This window comes from Notolepis coatsorum (assembly GCF_963971535.1).
Source record: "Notolepis coatsorum genome assembly, chromosome: 14".
Taxonomy (NCBI): domain Eukaryota; kingdom Metazoa; phylum Chordata; class Actinopteri; order Aulopiformes; family Paralepididae; genus Notolepis; species Notolepis coatsorum.
In genome coordinates this window covers 68418810-68436439 of record NC_140178.1, presented here as the reverse complement: position 1 = coordinate 68436439, position 17630 = coordinate 68418810, and the positions used below count along the sequence as shown (strand labels likewise).

General features: G+C 45.3%; 1 protein-coding gene across 1 annotated transcript in view; it reads right to left on the bottom strand.

The window, feature by feature from the left end:
- Positions 1–4508: 4508 nt before the first annotated feature.
- Positions 4509–17630, bottom strand: part of gpr139 (G protein-coupled receptor 139) — a gene marked incomplete at both ends in the record, with an annotated part of 76811 nt that continues 63689 nt past the window's right edge. The window contains one exon of the mRNA XM_084328447.1: positions 4509–5500. Coding sequence (XP_084184573.1) covers positions 4509–5500 — 992 coding nt within the window. The remainder of the gene's footprint in view (positions 5501–17630) is intronic.

Sequence of the window (17630 nt, the reverse complement as noted above, 5' to 3'; positions counted from 1 at the left end):
TTGTCGAGGAATGTGTGGCCTTATTCAACTCCAATGGCACATATAGGAAGACACAGAAGAGCAAGCTCATTCAGAAGCTCTTTCTCCAATCTGTAGATCTGCAATAACCCTACACCGCTCTTGTCGACATGGGCATGATCTGGAGGATGGCAACCCCATCAGCAGAAGATCGGCTGACACAAGATGGCACCCCATACAAGTGGTTGGACTATGGTGGCCCGCCATGGTGATGCTGACCGTATTTTCTGTGTAAATTACCCGTACGATGCAGCATACTTAACTAAAGATGATGAGCGAGACCTGCGGGTACAAGGTAAGGTACATGTCCCCAACACCTACATGAAGCTGGGTGACCCCTTCCCCTGTGCCAGAGAGTTCAAAACACTGCTGTGTAGCGTCAGCAACAAGGCGCGGCTACAAAAAGTAATATGCAGCTATCTGACTGACCTTGTTACACAGGGTGTAGATACAGAGATCATCTACTCTGTTGGCTCCCACTGCACCAACTTGTCAACCCAGCAACCAATGCAGAACTACAGCTTTGACCAGTCTGAGGCTGACACCATCCTCTTCTCAGCTTACATAGTTCTACGTGAGTCAGGCTACAGTGGCCCTGTTGTCATTGATGCAGCCGACACCGTTGCCCATGTCACGGCAGCGGTCATCTCTCAACAGCTGCCCGGTATGCTCTGTATCAAGAGAAAGCAGGACACAGTCTTCTGCCGTGGCCTGGTTACTGAGGAGATGGCAGATTGTATTGTGCAGCTACACTGTATTACAGGCTGTGATGCCAACTCAGGCTTCTATGGCAAGGGTAAGTCGTCAGTGTATGACAAGGTGGAAAAGAGCCCTATGGCACAACGGCTGCTCTCGCGGTGTGGAGATAGCCTTGACCTTGAGGAGGAGGTGCTAGAGGAGCTGTTCGAGTTCACACGACATGTTATTTATGGCGACAAGAAGAGTAGCACCATGGCTGAGGCCCGTGCCACAAAGTGGAAGAGTATGAAGAACAAATCATTCATCCATCTCCCTCCACATGCAGATAGCCTACGCCAACACTGCCTCCGTGCCAACTACTTGGCATATCTAGTAGTGCACCACCCCTCCCTGAAGCGACACCCTTTGCCACTCGAACATGGCTGGGAGCTGGTGGGTGGTCGCTGTCGCCCTGTCTGCCACACACAACCTGCTCTCCCAACACATCTACCTGCACCAGGGCCAGCTGAAGAAAGTGAGGAAGAGGAGAGTGAGGAGGATGATGATGAGAAGGGAGATGATGATGTATGGAGGAGGAGGGGTGATTCATTGGAATCTGATGATTCAGAATCTAGTGAGGCAGAATGCTCTGATTCGGACTGATCATGACATGTTTAAAGTGGTTTCATTGTTAACCTGTTCAAGTTACAGCTATTTAAGAGAGCGTATTTTGAAGTATAATTAGTTATCTTGTCATACTGTACATTCATAAATTATTTTGCTGAGATCCTTATGAAGGTAGTTTGTTTAAAGTACAGCAGTACCATGGTAAAATTGGTTTTGACATTAAAAGTTAAATTTTTGCTCTACTAGATGGTGGCCATCTTGGATTTCTGGGTCAAATTGATGTCATAGAGTCAAACTGATGTCAGAATTGGAATCGTCAAGGTTGACTTACACAAAAAAGTGTGTTCATACATGATTCTAGGTGCTCTGGATCAAAAGTAAATTTTTCAAGATGGCGTCAGCAGGTATTTTGGATTTGGCCATCTGACAAAAAATGCTGGGATTTTTGGGAGGGACACAGGGGCTAAATATTTAATAAAAGGTCCATAGAAGTCAAATCAATCATCAAAACATCTTAGCCAGAGAATGGTCACGGAATTTTGGTTCTTGACCCAACTAATACTCCAAAGCTCTGATCATAGATACTCCAAAGCTCTGATCATAGATACTCCAAAGCTCTGATCATAGATACTCTAAAGCTCTGATCATAGATACTCCAAAGCCCTGATCATAGATACTCCAAAGCTCTGATCATAGATACTCCAAAGCTCTGATCATAAATACTCCAAAGCTCTGATCATAGATACTCCAAAGCTCTGATCATAGATACTCCAAAGCCCTGATCATAGATACTCCAAAGCCCTGATCATAGACACTCCAAAGCCCTGATCATAGACACTCCAAAGCCCTGATCATAGACACTCAAAAGCCCTGATCATAGACACTCCACAGCCCTGATCATAGACACTCCAAAGCCCTGGTCATATTTGTGGTTTATGACGGAGTATAGCTCTTTTAGCCCTTACTCAACAATCCTATTCTTCCTTGGCCTGCTTTTCAACTGTACTGTAGCCAGTTCTTGCCCGTGATTCTTTGTCATGGTTGCTATGGTGAGAGGGAGAATGGTGAGCCCCCCTCCCCGCCTCAGCCCACCTCCACACTGCTCCCCCTATAATCCAAGTGTCAAACAAGATTTTAGAGGGCATCTCTTCATCAAAGTTTACAGATATATTGTCTAACATTCATCAGATCGAAATAGAAAAAAAACAAAAAACAATCCATAAAAAAAAAAAACACATGTCTGGGTCCTGCAGGAGGGTGTTACCTAAGAGAGATTCGCCCTCTGGCACAGTTCCATCTTAGCAGGATAGATGAACACAGGTAATGCCCTAAGGTGTCGGCTGAGTGGACGTGCATTGATCATAGTGTACGCTGCGTCTGCAGGCCATACAAAGCAAGAATGGCGGCTATGTGTGTGTGTGTTTGCATGTGTGTGTTTGTTCGTTCATGCACTGGTGTGTATGTTAGTGTGTGTTTGCGTGTGTGTGTGTGTGTGTGTGTTTGTGTGTGTGTTTGCGTGTGTGAGTGTGTGTCTGTTTGTGTGTGTGTGTTTGCGTGTGTGTGTGTGTGTTTGCGTGTGTGTGTGTTTGCGTGTGTGAGTGTGTGTGTGTGTGTGTGTGTGTGTGTGTGTGTGTGTGTGTGTGTGTGTGTGTGTGTGTGTGTGTGTGTGTGTGTGCATGTTTATGATTTTGTTACTCGGCAGGGCTGGGACACTGTAGATCTATGTGACAGGACTGCAGTGTAAATTCATTGTTTCTTACCAAGCTCCATTCACCCCCACACAGAAAGAGCAGCATTGAAATGTGCCGCCACAGCCTTTAGAGACAATTCACTGCTTTCCAGGAGAGATAGAAAGAGAGAGATAGAAATAGATACAGAGAGAGAGAAAGAGAGAGAGATGTTTGGATGGGAAAACAAATTGTAAACCGTGTGTCTCTCTCTCTCTCCCTCTCTCTTGCACTCTCCCCCTCTTTCTCTCTCAAAAAGCTAAAGCTTTAAAAAGATGTACAGTTACATTCATTCTGATAATGGCTAACAGTAAGTCATCAAGGACCATTAATATTCAACAGAGGACTATCTACTAATAGCAGAAATTTCCCCCTGCTAATACTAAAACCGTGATTATAAGATAAATGACACCTTGGGCACCACACCAACCCCAAGTCATATTTTTTGCGTTATTATTTTGTGCATCTACAGTTAAAAGTCAGGTCTAATGTAATTATTGTTATTATTATGTCTACCGTTACCTTTAACAACAATGAGCAGACCTCCTTTTCAACCTAAGAGCTTCTGTGACCTCGCCTGTCATCCATAGCTAGAGCCGACCTCTGGCTGACCTCTGGCCGACCGCTGGCTGACCTGCGCTGCTAGGAGGAACTCAGCGCACGCGCACACAGGGAGAATCCACAGGGCTGATTTCGTCATAACAGCCCTGCTTAACATGCCTCGGAGATGTCCACTGCAGATTCTGGAGCTGGAAATAACAGCACTGCTTTACGAGGTTTGAGAAGCAGTCAGAATTGTAGGCAGCAGACACTGTCTGTGTGGCCATGCCTGGCTGGGTCTCACCCTCAGAGGTGGAACGCTTAATGCCCATACACTGATTGGATCTCTCTTGACTAGAAATGACTCCCGAGGGACAAAGACACAGCTGTTAATAAGTCTCCCCTGTCGGCGGCAGCACACAACAGAGTCAGTACATGAAGGAGCCGGTATCATTTAGAGGTTGACGTGTCACAAAGTACCTATCAGCTCTCACATCCGAGCGCTGCTAAAGCGGCAGCTCATAGTAGTACCCTTCCTCGGCCTGTGATCTTATAGTCATGACTCTTCATCACACTCCAGGCAAAAGCAGATAATTCAGTCACTTTATTATTATTATTTTTTTATTAACCAACGTGTTCTTAGTTTGGTCTGTGGTTTCATGAGCGCTTGTTTTTGCCGCCCCCCTGCCATTTGCCAAACATCTCTCTGTTCTTTGCTTTTCTACTCCACTCTCTTCAGGCTCCCATCCCGGCTCCGCCTGGTGGTAATCTCTCAAAGTGAGCCAACTCTCATCCTAGATCCGACCTGCAGCCCTTCAGGCTGGCTGACATGTTTAAAGCTGTGTGGACATAGTTGGTCACCAGGGAAACAAGCCCCCCGTATCCGGGGAGGGGGGGTGGTTGTTGTGGGTGGAGAGCTCAGGAAGAGATACAGATGGGCTTCCCATTTTTGTCATATTGGTACACCAGCATCTTTATACAATGGGAGTTGGCTGGTGAAATCCAAGGGCTGCTGGTGATGGAGAAGTTGTGTCCGGCATAGAATGGCGGGGGCTGCTTCCGGCAACGGAACAACGCCCGCAGAACGCTGGCCGCCATGCTTCTGAAACGCTTGCTGATGAAGCAGTAGAGGAAGAAGTTGACTCCAGTGTTGAGCAGCGCCAGCATGTTGGCCAGGTCGGTGAGCAGGTGGAGCAGACGCCCGGCGTCATGCGAGGTCGGCGCGGGGGAGTAGAAGTGGTAGAGGATCATGAGGGTCCGCGGTGCCCACAGCACGGCGAAGACGGAGGTGATGGCCAGCAGGATTGCGGTGGTCTTGCCCGTCGAGTAGCCGCGCAGACGGAAGCAGTTCCGCCGCCGGCGCAGCTTCCGCACGATGATGGCGTTGAGGGAGAAGAAGACGGTGCAGGGGAGGAGGTAGACGGTGGCGCAGTGGGCCCACACCAGCACGTGCTGGGCGGCACTGCTCCCGCTGCCCTCTCCGCCGCCTCCATCCCCTGCCCCGCCCCCGACCCCGGGCAGGCTGTGCCACAGCTCGGGCCACCAGTAGTAGGGCGCGGCAGAGAGCAGACACCCGATGTACACGGCCAGGATCACCCTCCGCGTGCGCGCCGGGTAGGAAACGGTGTGGTAGCGCAGCGGGTGGCAGACGGCAATGTAGCGGTCGACCGTGAGCGGCACGGTGATCCAGATGGAGGTGTGGATGGAGGAGAACTCCAGGACCTGCACTGCCTTGTTGAGCGATGGCGGAAGCGGTGTGCCCAGGATGAAGTCCTCCAACAGGAAGTCCACAAAAACGATGAGCAGGAGGACGAGGATGTCGGCGGCCGCCAACGCCAGGAGATAGTTGTAGGAGGACTTCTGACGACGTAACACCAGCTGGGACAGGATGATGACGGTCAGGATGTTGGCTAGGTGGATGGAAAGAGGGTTGGGGGGGGGGGGGGGGGGGGGGGATGGCCACACGGATGAGGGAGAGTGATTGAAAGGAGAAGAGAGAGATGGGAAATAATGGAAGTGAAGAACATGTGATGAGGCAGAGATTGGAAATGGAATGAGTCCAGGTTAGGGAGAGTGAAAGACACAGGAAGAGAAGGAGTGTTAGTTGGGAGGTTGTTGAAAAGAAGCAATTCTCATTCAGTCGACAACAAACAGCAGACAGTGCACTAGCCAGAAAGAGAACAATGTAGCACACAGAGAGGCAGTGCACGTGTAGACGCTACACACTGACACACGTGTGTGACCCCCTCAGTACACATCCACACACAAATAAACAAGAACAAACAACAGAGTTGCACGGAAAGTAAATTGTGGGAATCATTTCAGTACCATGGACAGCGGCAACACAACTACCAACAAAACAGGCACAAGTGGAAACATACTGATTTCCTTTCAGTTTTGAAACTCAAACACAAATTCTGGATATTTTCTCTCCCAGCTCAAGCAGCACCTGTCTCTCCCTCTGGCTAATTTGTTGTCTCTAATAGAGAGTGAAGCCACGGCAGAAACAGAGGGACGATGTGCAGCGTCACAGCCATTGCAATCTGCTCACTACTCTTTCCCTCTCGCTCTCTCTCTCTCTCCCCTGTCTTTCCCCTCTTGCTGTCTCTTTTGTCTTCCATATACAGTTCCTCTCTGTGATCTTGTGTGTTGTTACTGAGGGTCGGGTCGCTTGTATCCTTTCGGCAAGCAACAAGCCCTTCCGCATTGCTCTGATTGGCCGAGCGCGTGCATGAGCCACGACAAGCTCCTCAGCCAGGCAGGAATACTAAGCTCCGCTTAACGCAATTTATACAAATGGAAGTATTGATTTCGCCGTAACGAATCATTAAAAAAATATACCGTTAACTGGAATATGTTGTTTCTTTACACATATGTTGGATTATGTAATTGGTTTGTCATGACACACGGTGCAATGTACTATAGGATATTGGCACTCAAAGCGCCACTGTACTCAACCAAGATGGCGGCCTCAATCTCACCACCACTCGTCCGTGGGTAGTAAGATAGCTGACGTGCGCTCTCGTCCCAAGAGCAGCAAGATGGGGTAGGCAGGGAGGCAGTAGCAGGCTGGAGGCGCGTGCTGGGTGTTGGCGACCTCTGCTGGACGGGACGAACTCCCGTGCTAGGCTGACGACCGCCGGTGCAGAGCAGATGTAGACTGCCGGCGCTGACAGGCTGCTGGCTGCCGGTGCTGGGTTGACGCGCAATAATAATCTGGAGGCTACCTTAACTGAAGCTACTCTGTGGGTCCTAGACAGCCCTCCTGCTAGCCGAAACATACAACAACGCAGGGTGCCTCTAACCACCAGTCCTCTTCAAGCCACTCTGGCTGGGCACCTCGCTGGAGGGGATAACATTAACATAAGCCAACTCTTGGCTATACCGCGTTCTTCTAGGATAACTCGTTGTATCACTAGGGTTATTCAGTGGGGACATGCAACACGCTACTACGCTTATATTTCTAGTATAACCCGTAATATATCCAAGTTCAATACGTTCACCCGCGTGATCCACTACGGGGCTCAACGACACGTCCTTCCCGGTTCACGTTCAACGCCGAAGAGACTGGTTCTTCCCACTTCCGTTTCAGTTGACTTGCTTCTCCTCCACCCCTCTCTCGTGCGCTCCGCCTGCCACCTGCCGGTACCGCCAACTAGCCCCACAGGAAGAGAACTGGGTGGATTGAATATGATTCAGTTTACTGTTTATAATCCATATTCCAGCCGGTGAGAGAAGGAGAAACTTGCGTCATTGTTCGAGAGAATATCAATGGAAACTAGTTAACATGTCTTTGTGCACAAAGGGGAGATAAAAGGCAAGTCAGCACTTCTGAATAATAGTCGAATATTCAGGGTGCTACATAAAGTTAGTTGTTCACCAACAACAAACAAACACAGAACCGGACTGTTATATTAAATTAATTGATTGCTGTTTAACGCGTCCGTGTCCAGTCCTTTCGATTAGCCCCACCGTTCATTGTAAACAATGATGCATGTAGTTACTGTGTGTTGTTATAGCCACCGGTTAATTCGCGATTTTTTATTGGTTTGTCATGACAAACCAATTACATAATCCAACATATCGCTGCTGTCGGGACAAAAACTCCAAAAACCCAACTTTTCAGCAGATGAAAAAAACGAACACAGATTTGAGGGTGAATAGAGTTAGGAGGTTTAGACAGATGATCGGTTTAATGCTTTCCCATTGTTTAAACTTTGTAAAACCCACACACACATATGGAGGATGATCTACGGAGTTGATTTATATAAAAAAAAATATTAAAAAAATTTAGTTATGAGGTTTTGTCCCGACAGCAGCGATATGTGTAAAGAAACAACATATTCCAGTTAACGGTATATATTTTTTAATGATTCGTTACGGCAAAATCAATACTTCCATTTGTATAAATTGCGTTAAGCGGAGCTTAGTATTCCTGCCTGGCTGAGGGGCTTGTCGCGGCTCATGCGCATGCACGCGCTCGGCCAATCAGAGCAACGCGGAAGGGCTTGTTGCTTGCCGAAAGGATACAAGCGGTCGGGTCATCACTGTGTGTTTCTGGTGATGTTGCTTTTAACAGCATCATTGTACCGGTATGCGTGTCGATACCTTTTCTTTGAGAAACAGCAGTGCAGAGTCCAAAAACAAATGTCCCTACGGGGACAATAGAGTATATCTTATCTCACCTTATTTAGTCTTTTCCTACCCTCTTCCGCTCCTTCTTTCATTCATCTTTCACTCTCTCTGGTTTCCCATTTCCTCATCCCTTATCTTCCTCTCCCTGTCCTCTCCGGCCGCCTTTGCATATAACATCCTGCCACCTTCCATTCTCTCTCTCTCTCTCTCTCTCTCTCTCTCTCTCTCTCTCTCTCTCTCTCTCTCTCTCTCTCTCTCTCTCTCTCTCTCTCTCTCTCTCTCTCTCTCTCTCTCTCTCTCTCTCTCTCTCTCCCCTCTCTCTCCCTCTCTCTCTCCCTCTCCCTCTCCCTCTCTCTCTCTCTCTCTCTCTCTCTCTCTCTCTCTCTCTCTCTCTCTCTCTCTCTCTCTCTCTCTCTCTCTCTCTCTCTCGCTCTGATAAATGTGGACAGAAAAGGCCTGATGTGATTTAGTCCCACTGTTGCTGTTATACCCAGGCACAACTTCTCTCTTGTCTGTCTGAATCAGACTGGAAGAGCACACACTCTGCCTCCCAAATGTGGTACCTGTGCTGCAGCAGTTGAATAGCAACCGCAACAACAACAACAACAACAACAACAACAACAACAACGTTTCTTAAACTATGGGTCTGGACCCAAAATGGGTCACCAGCCTCTTTCTTTTGGGTCCCAACGTGATAATGGACACACAGTGAAGACATGAAGCTGATTTCACACAAAATGCATTGCCTGTGAGCCGCCACTAGGGGCAGCAGAGAGGCTCACCCTAAGTGAATAACTGACAGAATTACTGAGTGAGCTTCGCATCTAAAATTTGCAAGTATATTTTAATTAGCCTGGGTCAGGGGCAGCAGAGAGGCTCACCGTGTTGTGTTCTGTAATGCATGTGAAAGCTGTACTTCCCAAGAATCTCCACTATGGGGCGTAGTTGATACAATGCCATGTTATGCCTACAGGAAGTGAGAAGAAGAGTACACGTTGCTTGATGATGAGAGAACATGCTGTACCATGCTCGTACCTTAACCTGCTTAACTAAAAGGCTAAAAGAGTAACCTGCTTCCTGAGTCTTATTACTACACCTCTACATACATTACAAAATACTACGGACGTACTACATAACAATTGGCGACGAGGATGGGATACCTGCTTCCTGAGTCTTATTACTACACCTCTACATACATTACGAAATACTACGGACGTACTACATAACACACCGTAAGTGAATAACTGACTGAGTGAGCTTCGCATCTAACATTTGCAAGTATATTTTAATTAGCCTGGGTCCCATGTTGAGACTAAATTAGCTCTTTTTGTGTCCCAAGCTGATCATTTTTAAGAATCCCTGTTCTAAAGCAAAAAATACACCCTAAAACACAATTTACATGTCATTTCAGTATTGATCTTGGGATTCTGTATTTTTAATAAACCTGGACTCCTAAGTGATCCCAGGAGGAGAAAGTGACTGGGATAACACCTGTGCCCTCCATTTCTGTAAATAATGTGAATGAATTTTTGACTAAAATCACAGTTGTCAATAAAGTAAAAAAAAGTCCGTTCGGCCAAACAACATTACCCATTCAATAAAAACTACTTTTATTCTTAAGCTTAGCAGTGTGCCCAAAACACCGAAAGACCCGAGCAGGTCTCATAGAGGATCGTCACCATCATTCTACTGTGTCTACTCGCGATTCATCCCCTAGTGTTGCTCACATTAGGGGCTCTGGTTTCCCTTGAGACTGTCTGGCCGTGCTAACTCAGTTATAGCAAGCGGCCCAGTTTTCTCTCCGGTGTAATGTCAGCCGGCCTCCCAGGTCCTCACATGGCCTCCCAGGTCCTCACATGGCCTCCCAGGTCCTCACATGGCCTCCCAGGTCCTCACACGGATCGGGCCGATGGTGCATTCGGTTGGTCCTCGTCAGGTCGGAAATGTATCATGTGACAAATGGGTTTCCGGGTTTCCAGCTTTGCGGCTTGACGGGGAGCGACCGAACGCACGACAACAGGGAGATATCTGGTGACTCCTCCCTTGAGTTCAGTCGAGGCGGCTCTCTTGCAGATCGTCCGATCAGAGTGTAGCCTAGAGACCCCAATGGCCAAATCTACTTATTATGAAATGATAATATGCGTTGAAATATTACTTCTCAAAGTCCCAAAGAGCCTAGTAAGGTACTTTTACGTAAGGCTGTCAGTTGGAGTAAGGTCAAACCTTCTCTTGCTGGGCTTAAGTTATGTTTTTCTTAATTGCAAAAATTCTAACATGAAGCATTATGGTGGAGCATTATGATATTTTGTACTAATTGAGTGATTGATTTAGGCGTTATCCTGCCAAGCTGTGTGTACTGTTTCCAGGTCAACACAATAACTTTAGCTAATAACATTACCTCCACTCTGTCTGCAGCACGTCTTTCCACTCTTGGAACAGCATTTTTCTTTAGGAAAATATAATATAGTATAATATTTCTTCTCTTGGACTGGCAGTAGTCATCAGGGTAAAATGATTGCTACAGACCCGATGGTCTGCAAGACACAGTGTATGGATGAGTGTTTTCATCCATTTGTAGCATAACTAGCCACACTTTCAGCATGTCCAGATCTAACAAAGGTAGTCTGTGAACTGATAGGAGCTTGATGGTAGTCTGTGTGTGTGTGTGTGTGTGTGTGTGTGTGTGTGTGTGTGTGTGTGTGTGTTTGTGTTTGTGTTTGTGTGTGTGTGTGTGTGTGTGTGTGTGTGTGTGTGTGTGTGTGTGTGTGTGTGTGTGTGTGTGTGTGTGTGTGTGTGTGTGTGTGTGTGTGTGTGTGTGTGTGTGTGTGTGTGTGTGTGTGTGTGTGTGTGTGGGTGGGTGTTTGCATATAACCATGATACAATTCTTTTTTCAATTTGGCTCACACAATTTTCTGAATGGGTCAAAGCACATACAAATATAAATTTTAGCTACTGGTTTATATAGCATAGACCAAGATGGCAACTGACAAGATTTCGAACTGATACGAGCTTGATGGTGACGTGAGCTATTGTAAAAAAGAAATGTACACTGCATGCACTTGGATGCAAGTATATCCTGCTGCAAAATTGTCCGTATCCGCCTGGAAACATTAGCGCCCTAAGATATTATACCACCCAGGGGTGAGACAAAGGGTAAAGATTCCAAAGCTATTGCTGTGTGAGTAAACCCCATATGTCTCCTATTTTTCCTAAGACTTCCATTTCATACAGCACTGGGTCAATCGTTTCAACTGACAATCGCAGACATGGAGTAATGAATTAATCATTTACTGACACAGTGCAGTGTTAAGTGATGGTAGCTGGCTCGGCATGAAGCCATCTCTGGTCTGTCCCATCAGATGAAGCTGCCTCTGACATTGATTTGCATTGCAGCATCACAGAGACATCAATGCACTTAGCAGCTGTCACTGGCCATATAACCGAGGGAATGAATGTCCTGTGGCCCCCCAGTCTCCCCCCTCTTTGGTAATAGATCTGGGATTGGATTAAATATGGCAGCTTGGAGTCTGGTGCAGCGTGCAGCACACTTCACAGCCACAGCCGCTATCAGCTGATTACAAATGACAAAGCGGAGACGTCCTTGCCAGACTTGAAGATGAGTGGAGAATGCGCACATGCATTCAAACAGGGATGGAATACAGGTGTGCACATGCGTCGCTACAAACATGGACACACACGTGCACGGACTGGCATACGATTAAGGACACATACAAATCTGATGTAACGTACATCACACGCACATCACATGCACACGCCCGCGCAAGTCGCGTGCACGCCTAGAAATACGAATCAACCAACGCCTGCACTACATATGCGTGTGGTGTGTGTGCAGCCTGTGTGTCCATTGTGAGTCTATTGTAGATTGCTGGCGAGTGTCAAACGTTTGATGTCAGATCGCAGGCGATTGTAATGCGTTTAGGTCTGTTTCTGCTGAGAGGTATTTAACCTGTTAATCTGTAGACCGTTTTCGCCTAAAGGTACATGCCTAAGTAAATGGAAGATTGCTCCACTTCTGCAAGGTCAATTTGCATGTTCTTGGTATCTAGGAACATCTAGGGACCTGGGGGTATGTATTTCCAGTGTCAGAAATATTGTGTCTGTTACTAGGCTGAGTAAATTGTAATGAATAAATAAATTATGATTCATTATGATTAATTATGATTTATGATTTTGATGATGATGATCAAAAATTGATACGGGGCACGAGAAAATGCTCACTGAGCTCATTCACCACCTTATTGAGATCATGTGTACAAAAAATCTAAGCAAATGAACCACGGGAAGATGATTAAACAGAAGGATTTGTAGATACAGTAATTAATGATAATCGACTTTAATTATAAATTCATATTTGACCTTGAACTTGACCTTGATCTTATTATAGCCAAATCATACATCTATGGATAGGGAAAATGCTCCTCTTTCCAATGGCAGGGTTGAATCTGTATTTAGTCATTTCTTGCGGTTTTTCCAATAATTCGCATTTTCCGATAAATTTGTATTTCCGATAAAACATATAAAACATCGGTAAAAATGAAAATATACACTTTGACTACTGTTTTTGATAGGGTTATGGTCTTTACTCTTGGCTACAAAAAACAATATTTAAAAACATTGACCTCTTAACATCCAAGGGCCCACATGTGGACGATTCTTTGCCGACCTCTAGTGGCTCGGGTGTGCATTTCTTTCAATACAATAATAGATAGAATTAAAGCCCTATTTGTTGCCTGTCGATTGCCCTTTCAGGTGACAAAATCCGTTCAGCGGTTCTCGAGTTACATGCCGATATGTGAGGCGTGCCCCAAAGTACGCAAAAGTACACATTACCACCCCCGACTCCCGGGGGTCTAGCTCCGTCAATCATTTGGCGATCTCGAAAATCTTTGCACAGGGTTGTAGCCAATGAGTGTGGCCTTCCGATGATACCCCATGATATGATAATTGGGGATCTAATACGGTCTCTATTGATCGATTTATGATAAAGAAAAGCAGGGTCCCCCTATAGGGGGACCTTAAGGCTTAACAGGTTCATAACGCTCAAGTACATGTGGTCTCACTCACTCTCTCTCTCACACACACACACACATACACACGCACGCACGCACGCACGCACGCACGCACGCACGCACGCACGCACGCACGCACGCACGCACGCACGCACACACACACACACATGCACCAGGCAGAAGGATAGGCCGATTTATGAACATAGTACAACCTATTAATACACAATACATTCCAATTCATACGCAAATTTCATTGCTACGCAGATGACACCCAATTATACTTACCTATTAAGCCGAATGACTCCTCCCAATTACAAAATCTCGAGGCTTGCCTGCTTGCCATTAAAAACTGGATGTCGCAAGATGTTCTGCTCCTTAACGCAGATAAAACTGAGATGGTAGTCGTTGGCCCCCCAAATCAGAGAGGCCTGTTTGAAGCCTGTTTTATGAACATAGTACAACCTATTAATACACAATACATTCCAATTCATACGCAAATTTCATTGCTACGCAGATGACACCCAATTATACTTACCTATTAAGCCGAATGACTCCTCCCAATTACAAAATCTCGAGGCTTGCCTGCTTGCCATTAAAAACTGGATGTCGCAAGATGTTCTGCTCCTTAACGCAGATAAAACTGAGATGGTAGTCGTTGGCCCCCCAAATCAGAGAGGCCTGTTTGAAGACATCTCCCTCAAACTTGATACTTGTCTTGTCTCTCAGAGCTCCACCATAAAAAAATCTTGGAGTAATTTTTTATTCCTCCCTCTCTTTTAATGCACATATAAAAAATTTCACCAAAATTGCCCCATCTCTGCAATATTGCAAAAATTCGCCCTATTTTTACTTTGGCCGACGCTTACACCCTAATTCATGCATTTGTCTCATCACGTCTAGATTACTGCAATGTGCTTTTTTCAGGCCTACTGTAGCTACCTAAATCAAGCGTCAACAATCTTCAACTTGTGCACAATGTGGCTGCACGGATACTAACTAAAACTAGAATATTTGATCATATCACACCCATTCTGTCCTCCCTACACTGGCTATCCAGGCAGGATTTCACTTTAAAGTGCTGCTCCTCACTTACAAAATTCTAAATGGGCTTGCACCGCTCTATCTATCTGATCTCACTATACGATACTCGCCCGCTCGCGCTCTTTGTTCACAAAATGCGGGCCTCCTATCGATTCGTAGGGTAAAAAATAAATCCGCTGGCCACAGAGCCTTTGCCTACCGCGCTCCCTACCTGTGGAATAAATTAGCTGCCGTCATCAGGGGCGCCTGCTCTGTTGAAGTTTTTAAATCTTTGCTTAAGACCCATCTTTTCTCTCTCTCTTTCAGCCTGCCCTGATCTCACATGGTCAGGGATAGACCCTTAGTTTAATCTGGTTAGTTCAGTTAGGATGTCTGTTTATTTTATTGGTCTGTTTATTTTATTTAAGATTCTCTAACCCCTGTCTCTGAGTGATACTTCAACTGGATCTGAGCAGTTCCCCTGCCCCCTGGGGAATATGACTTTGATACTTTGAGCTCCGAGCCTTGACTCTTATTTTCATACCATTGCTTGTTTTCCTATGCTTTCTTTTTGTTGTATTTAGCTCTATTTAAAGTGAGTCCCATATCTTCATTGGGGAAAGTCTGAGAGTGTTGCATATCTGGGTTTTATGGTGGTTTTGTTTTCGTTCTTGGTCCGTTGATGTTTCTTCTTGACTGTGCAGCCCATGGGTGCAATGCCTTGTGATTTTGGGTTATATAAATACATTTGATTTGATTTAATTTGATCTACAGGAAGGGACAGAGCAGGCTGTTCTTCTTGAAGAGACTCAGGTCTTTCAATGTGTTCAATAGACTGCTGCATTCGTTTTACCAGTCTGTAGTAGCCAGCATCTTTTTTTTGCCGTTGTGCCTACATCAACTCAAGGGACACCAACAAACTGAACAAGCTGGTGAGGAAGGCTAGCTCTGTGGTGGTCAAACTAGAGGTGGTGGCAGAGAGGAGGATAAGAAGGAAGCTGGCCGCTATCCTGGAGAACCCCTACCACCTATGAGGAGCTAGCCAAGATGAGGAGCACGTTCAGCCACAGACTCATACCCCCCCCCCCCAACACTCAGCCTCAGTCAGTGGCCATCAGGCTCCACAACCGTGGGCATGGATTGCTGCCAGCAGCTAGAGAAGTGACAGCTGTAGAACTCAAGAACTACCCATGAAGGTCAAGTTCAGGAAGGTTCAGATTTGGAACAGTAGGTGTCTAAGGGTTACGATTGTCTGACCACTAAGTGTGTCTGACTCTTAACCACCAAAACCTGCACGGACTACAACGTACAGTATGACGTATATCATGTCAGTTAGGGTACCTTGTGTATATTGCACCTTGTGTATACCGTTCACTTTTACTCTTACTCATAGTATATATTCAGATTCAAATGTTTTTATATTATTTTATATATTTTATATTTATTGAGAGTAATGTATAATATAACCGATAGGGAATACAGACCCTCATCTGCACCTTTGTTTACACTGTTTAAATAGAAGTGGAAATGTAAATATATGCTGAATGTACTAATTCCTTCTTCTTCTTTGGCCCATTAATTCCAAGCGGAGCATAGGCACGACGACTCTTCTCCATCCAGCACGGCTTTGGGCTGTCTTCTCCGCCTCTCCACAGCTGATACCATGTCTCTTCAGCTCTGCCTCTGTGTCCCGCCTCCAGCTGTTTTTGGGCCTTCCTCTCTTCCGCTTCCCCTGGGGGTTCCATGTCAGGGCCTAGCGTGTGGTTTACACAAGGTGTGATCAATCCATCCCCACTTCCGTCTCCGGATCTGTACTCATTTACTTTGTAGTAACTCTGCCATGGATTGTCATAGAAACACCAAGGTGGTGTGGCTGTACTGAATCAGACAATGTCACTTTTGTAGACGTAGCATGCATAGTCAGGGAGTTATGTCACTAATAGGGTTGCATGATACACTGATACTAGAAAAGTATCTCATTACCCAGCCATTAAAAATGGTACAATACTCCATTTTATTAGTATCAATTCTTTTAGAATAATAGCCTGATGGTGTATTTTCCACGAGTTGAGTAGATGCGTAACCGGAGCAGTCTGAGTATGTGTGTGAGAGTGTACGGTGTACGCTTTGCATAGTGGGAGTGTCAAGAGTGTCAGCTGAACACACACCAAAGCAGTTTGTGATACTGCCTAAAGCCAGGACTCGACAGTGCGAGCGTTTCACTCTATTTGTGAGTAAAATAGATGTGTGTGAATCTGAAAAAATATTTAGGGGCACAAAGATTATAGTAAAGAAGATTATATCAAGCTAACTGTTCGATGACCCAAACTAACGTTACCTGCTAATGTCAACCAAGCTGGTCCCAAAACAAATTCTGGAGCCGCTATTCTGGGCAAAGATAGAAGTTTACCCTATCTCTCTCTCTCTCTCTCTCTCTTTCTTTCTTTCTTTCTTTCTTTCTTTCTTTCTTTCTTTCTTTCTTTCTTTCTTTCTTTCTTCTTTCTTTCTTTCTTTCTTTCTTTCTTTCTTTCTTTCTTCTTTCTTTCTTTCTTTCTTTCTTTCTTTCTTTCTTTCTTTCTTTCTTTCTTTCTTTCTTTCTTTCTTTCTTTCTTTCTTTCTTTCTTTCTTTCTTTCTTTCTTTCTTCTTTCTTTCTTTCTTTCTTTTCTTTCTTTCTTTCTTTCTTTCTTTCTTTCTTTCTTTCTTTCTTTCTTTCTTTCTTTCTTTCTTTCTTTCTTTCTTTCTTTTTCTTTTCTTTCTTTCTTTCTTTCTTTCTTTCTTTCTTTCTTTCTTTCTTTCTTTCTTTCGTTCTTTCGTTCTTTCTTTCTTTCTTTCTTTCTTTCTTTCTTTCTTTCTTTCTTTCTTTCTTTCTTTCTTTCTTCTCTTTCTTTCTTTCTTCTCTTTCTTTCTTTCTTTCTTTCTTTCTTTCTTTCTTTCTTTCTTTCTTTTCTTTCTTTTCTTTCTTTCTTTCTTTCTTTCTTTCTTTCTTTCTTTCTTTCTTTCTTTCTTTCTTTCTTTCTTCTTTCTTTCTTTCTTTCTTTCTTTCTTCTTTCTTTCTTTCTTTCTTTCTTTCTGTCATAATCACAGCACGGGATACTTAACTCCCCCTCCTTTTCCCCTCACGTTCTCCACACGCTCCTCTTCATCCCCCTCTCCATCCACTACACACTCCTCCTCATCCTCTCCTTCTCCATCCACCCCTCCATTTACCCTTATACGACCAGCATCACTTAACTTCACGCCACTTAGCCCGGCTGCACTCCATCCCCCCAACTGCACCCTATCCTCCCCTGATGAGGTGCCTACTTCTACTCCTCGACGCTGACCAGAAGTCGTCGTGGTATTAGATACCACTAC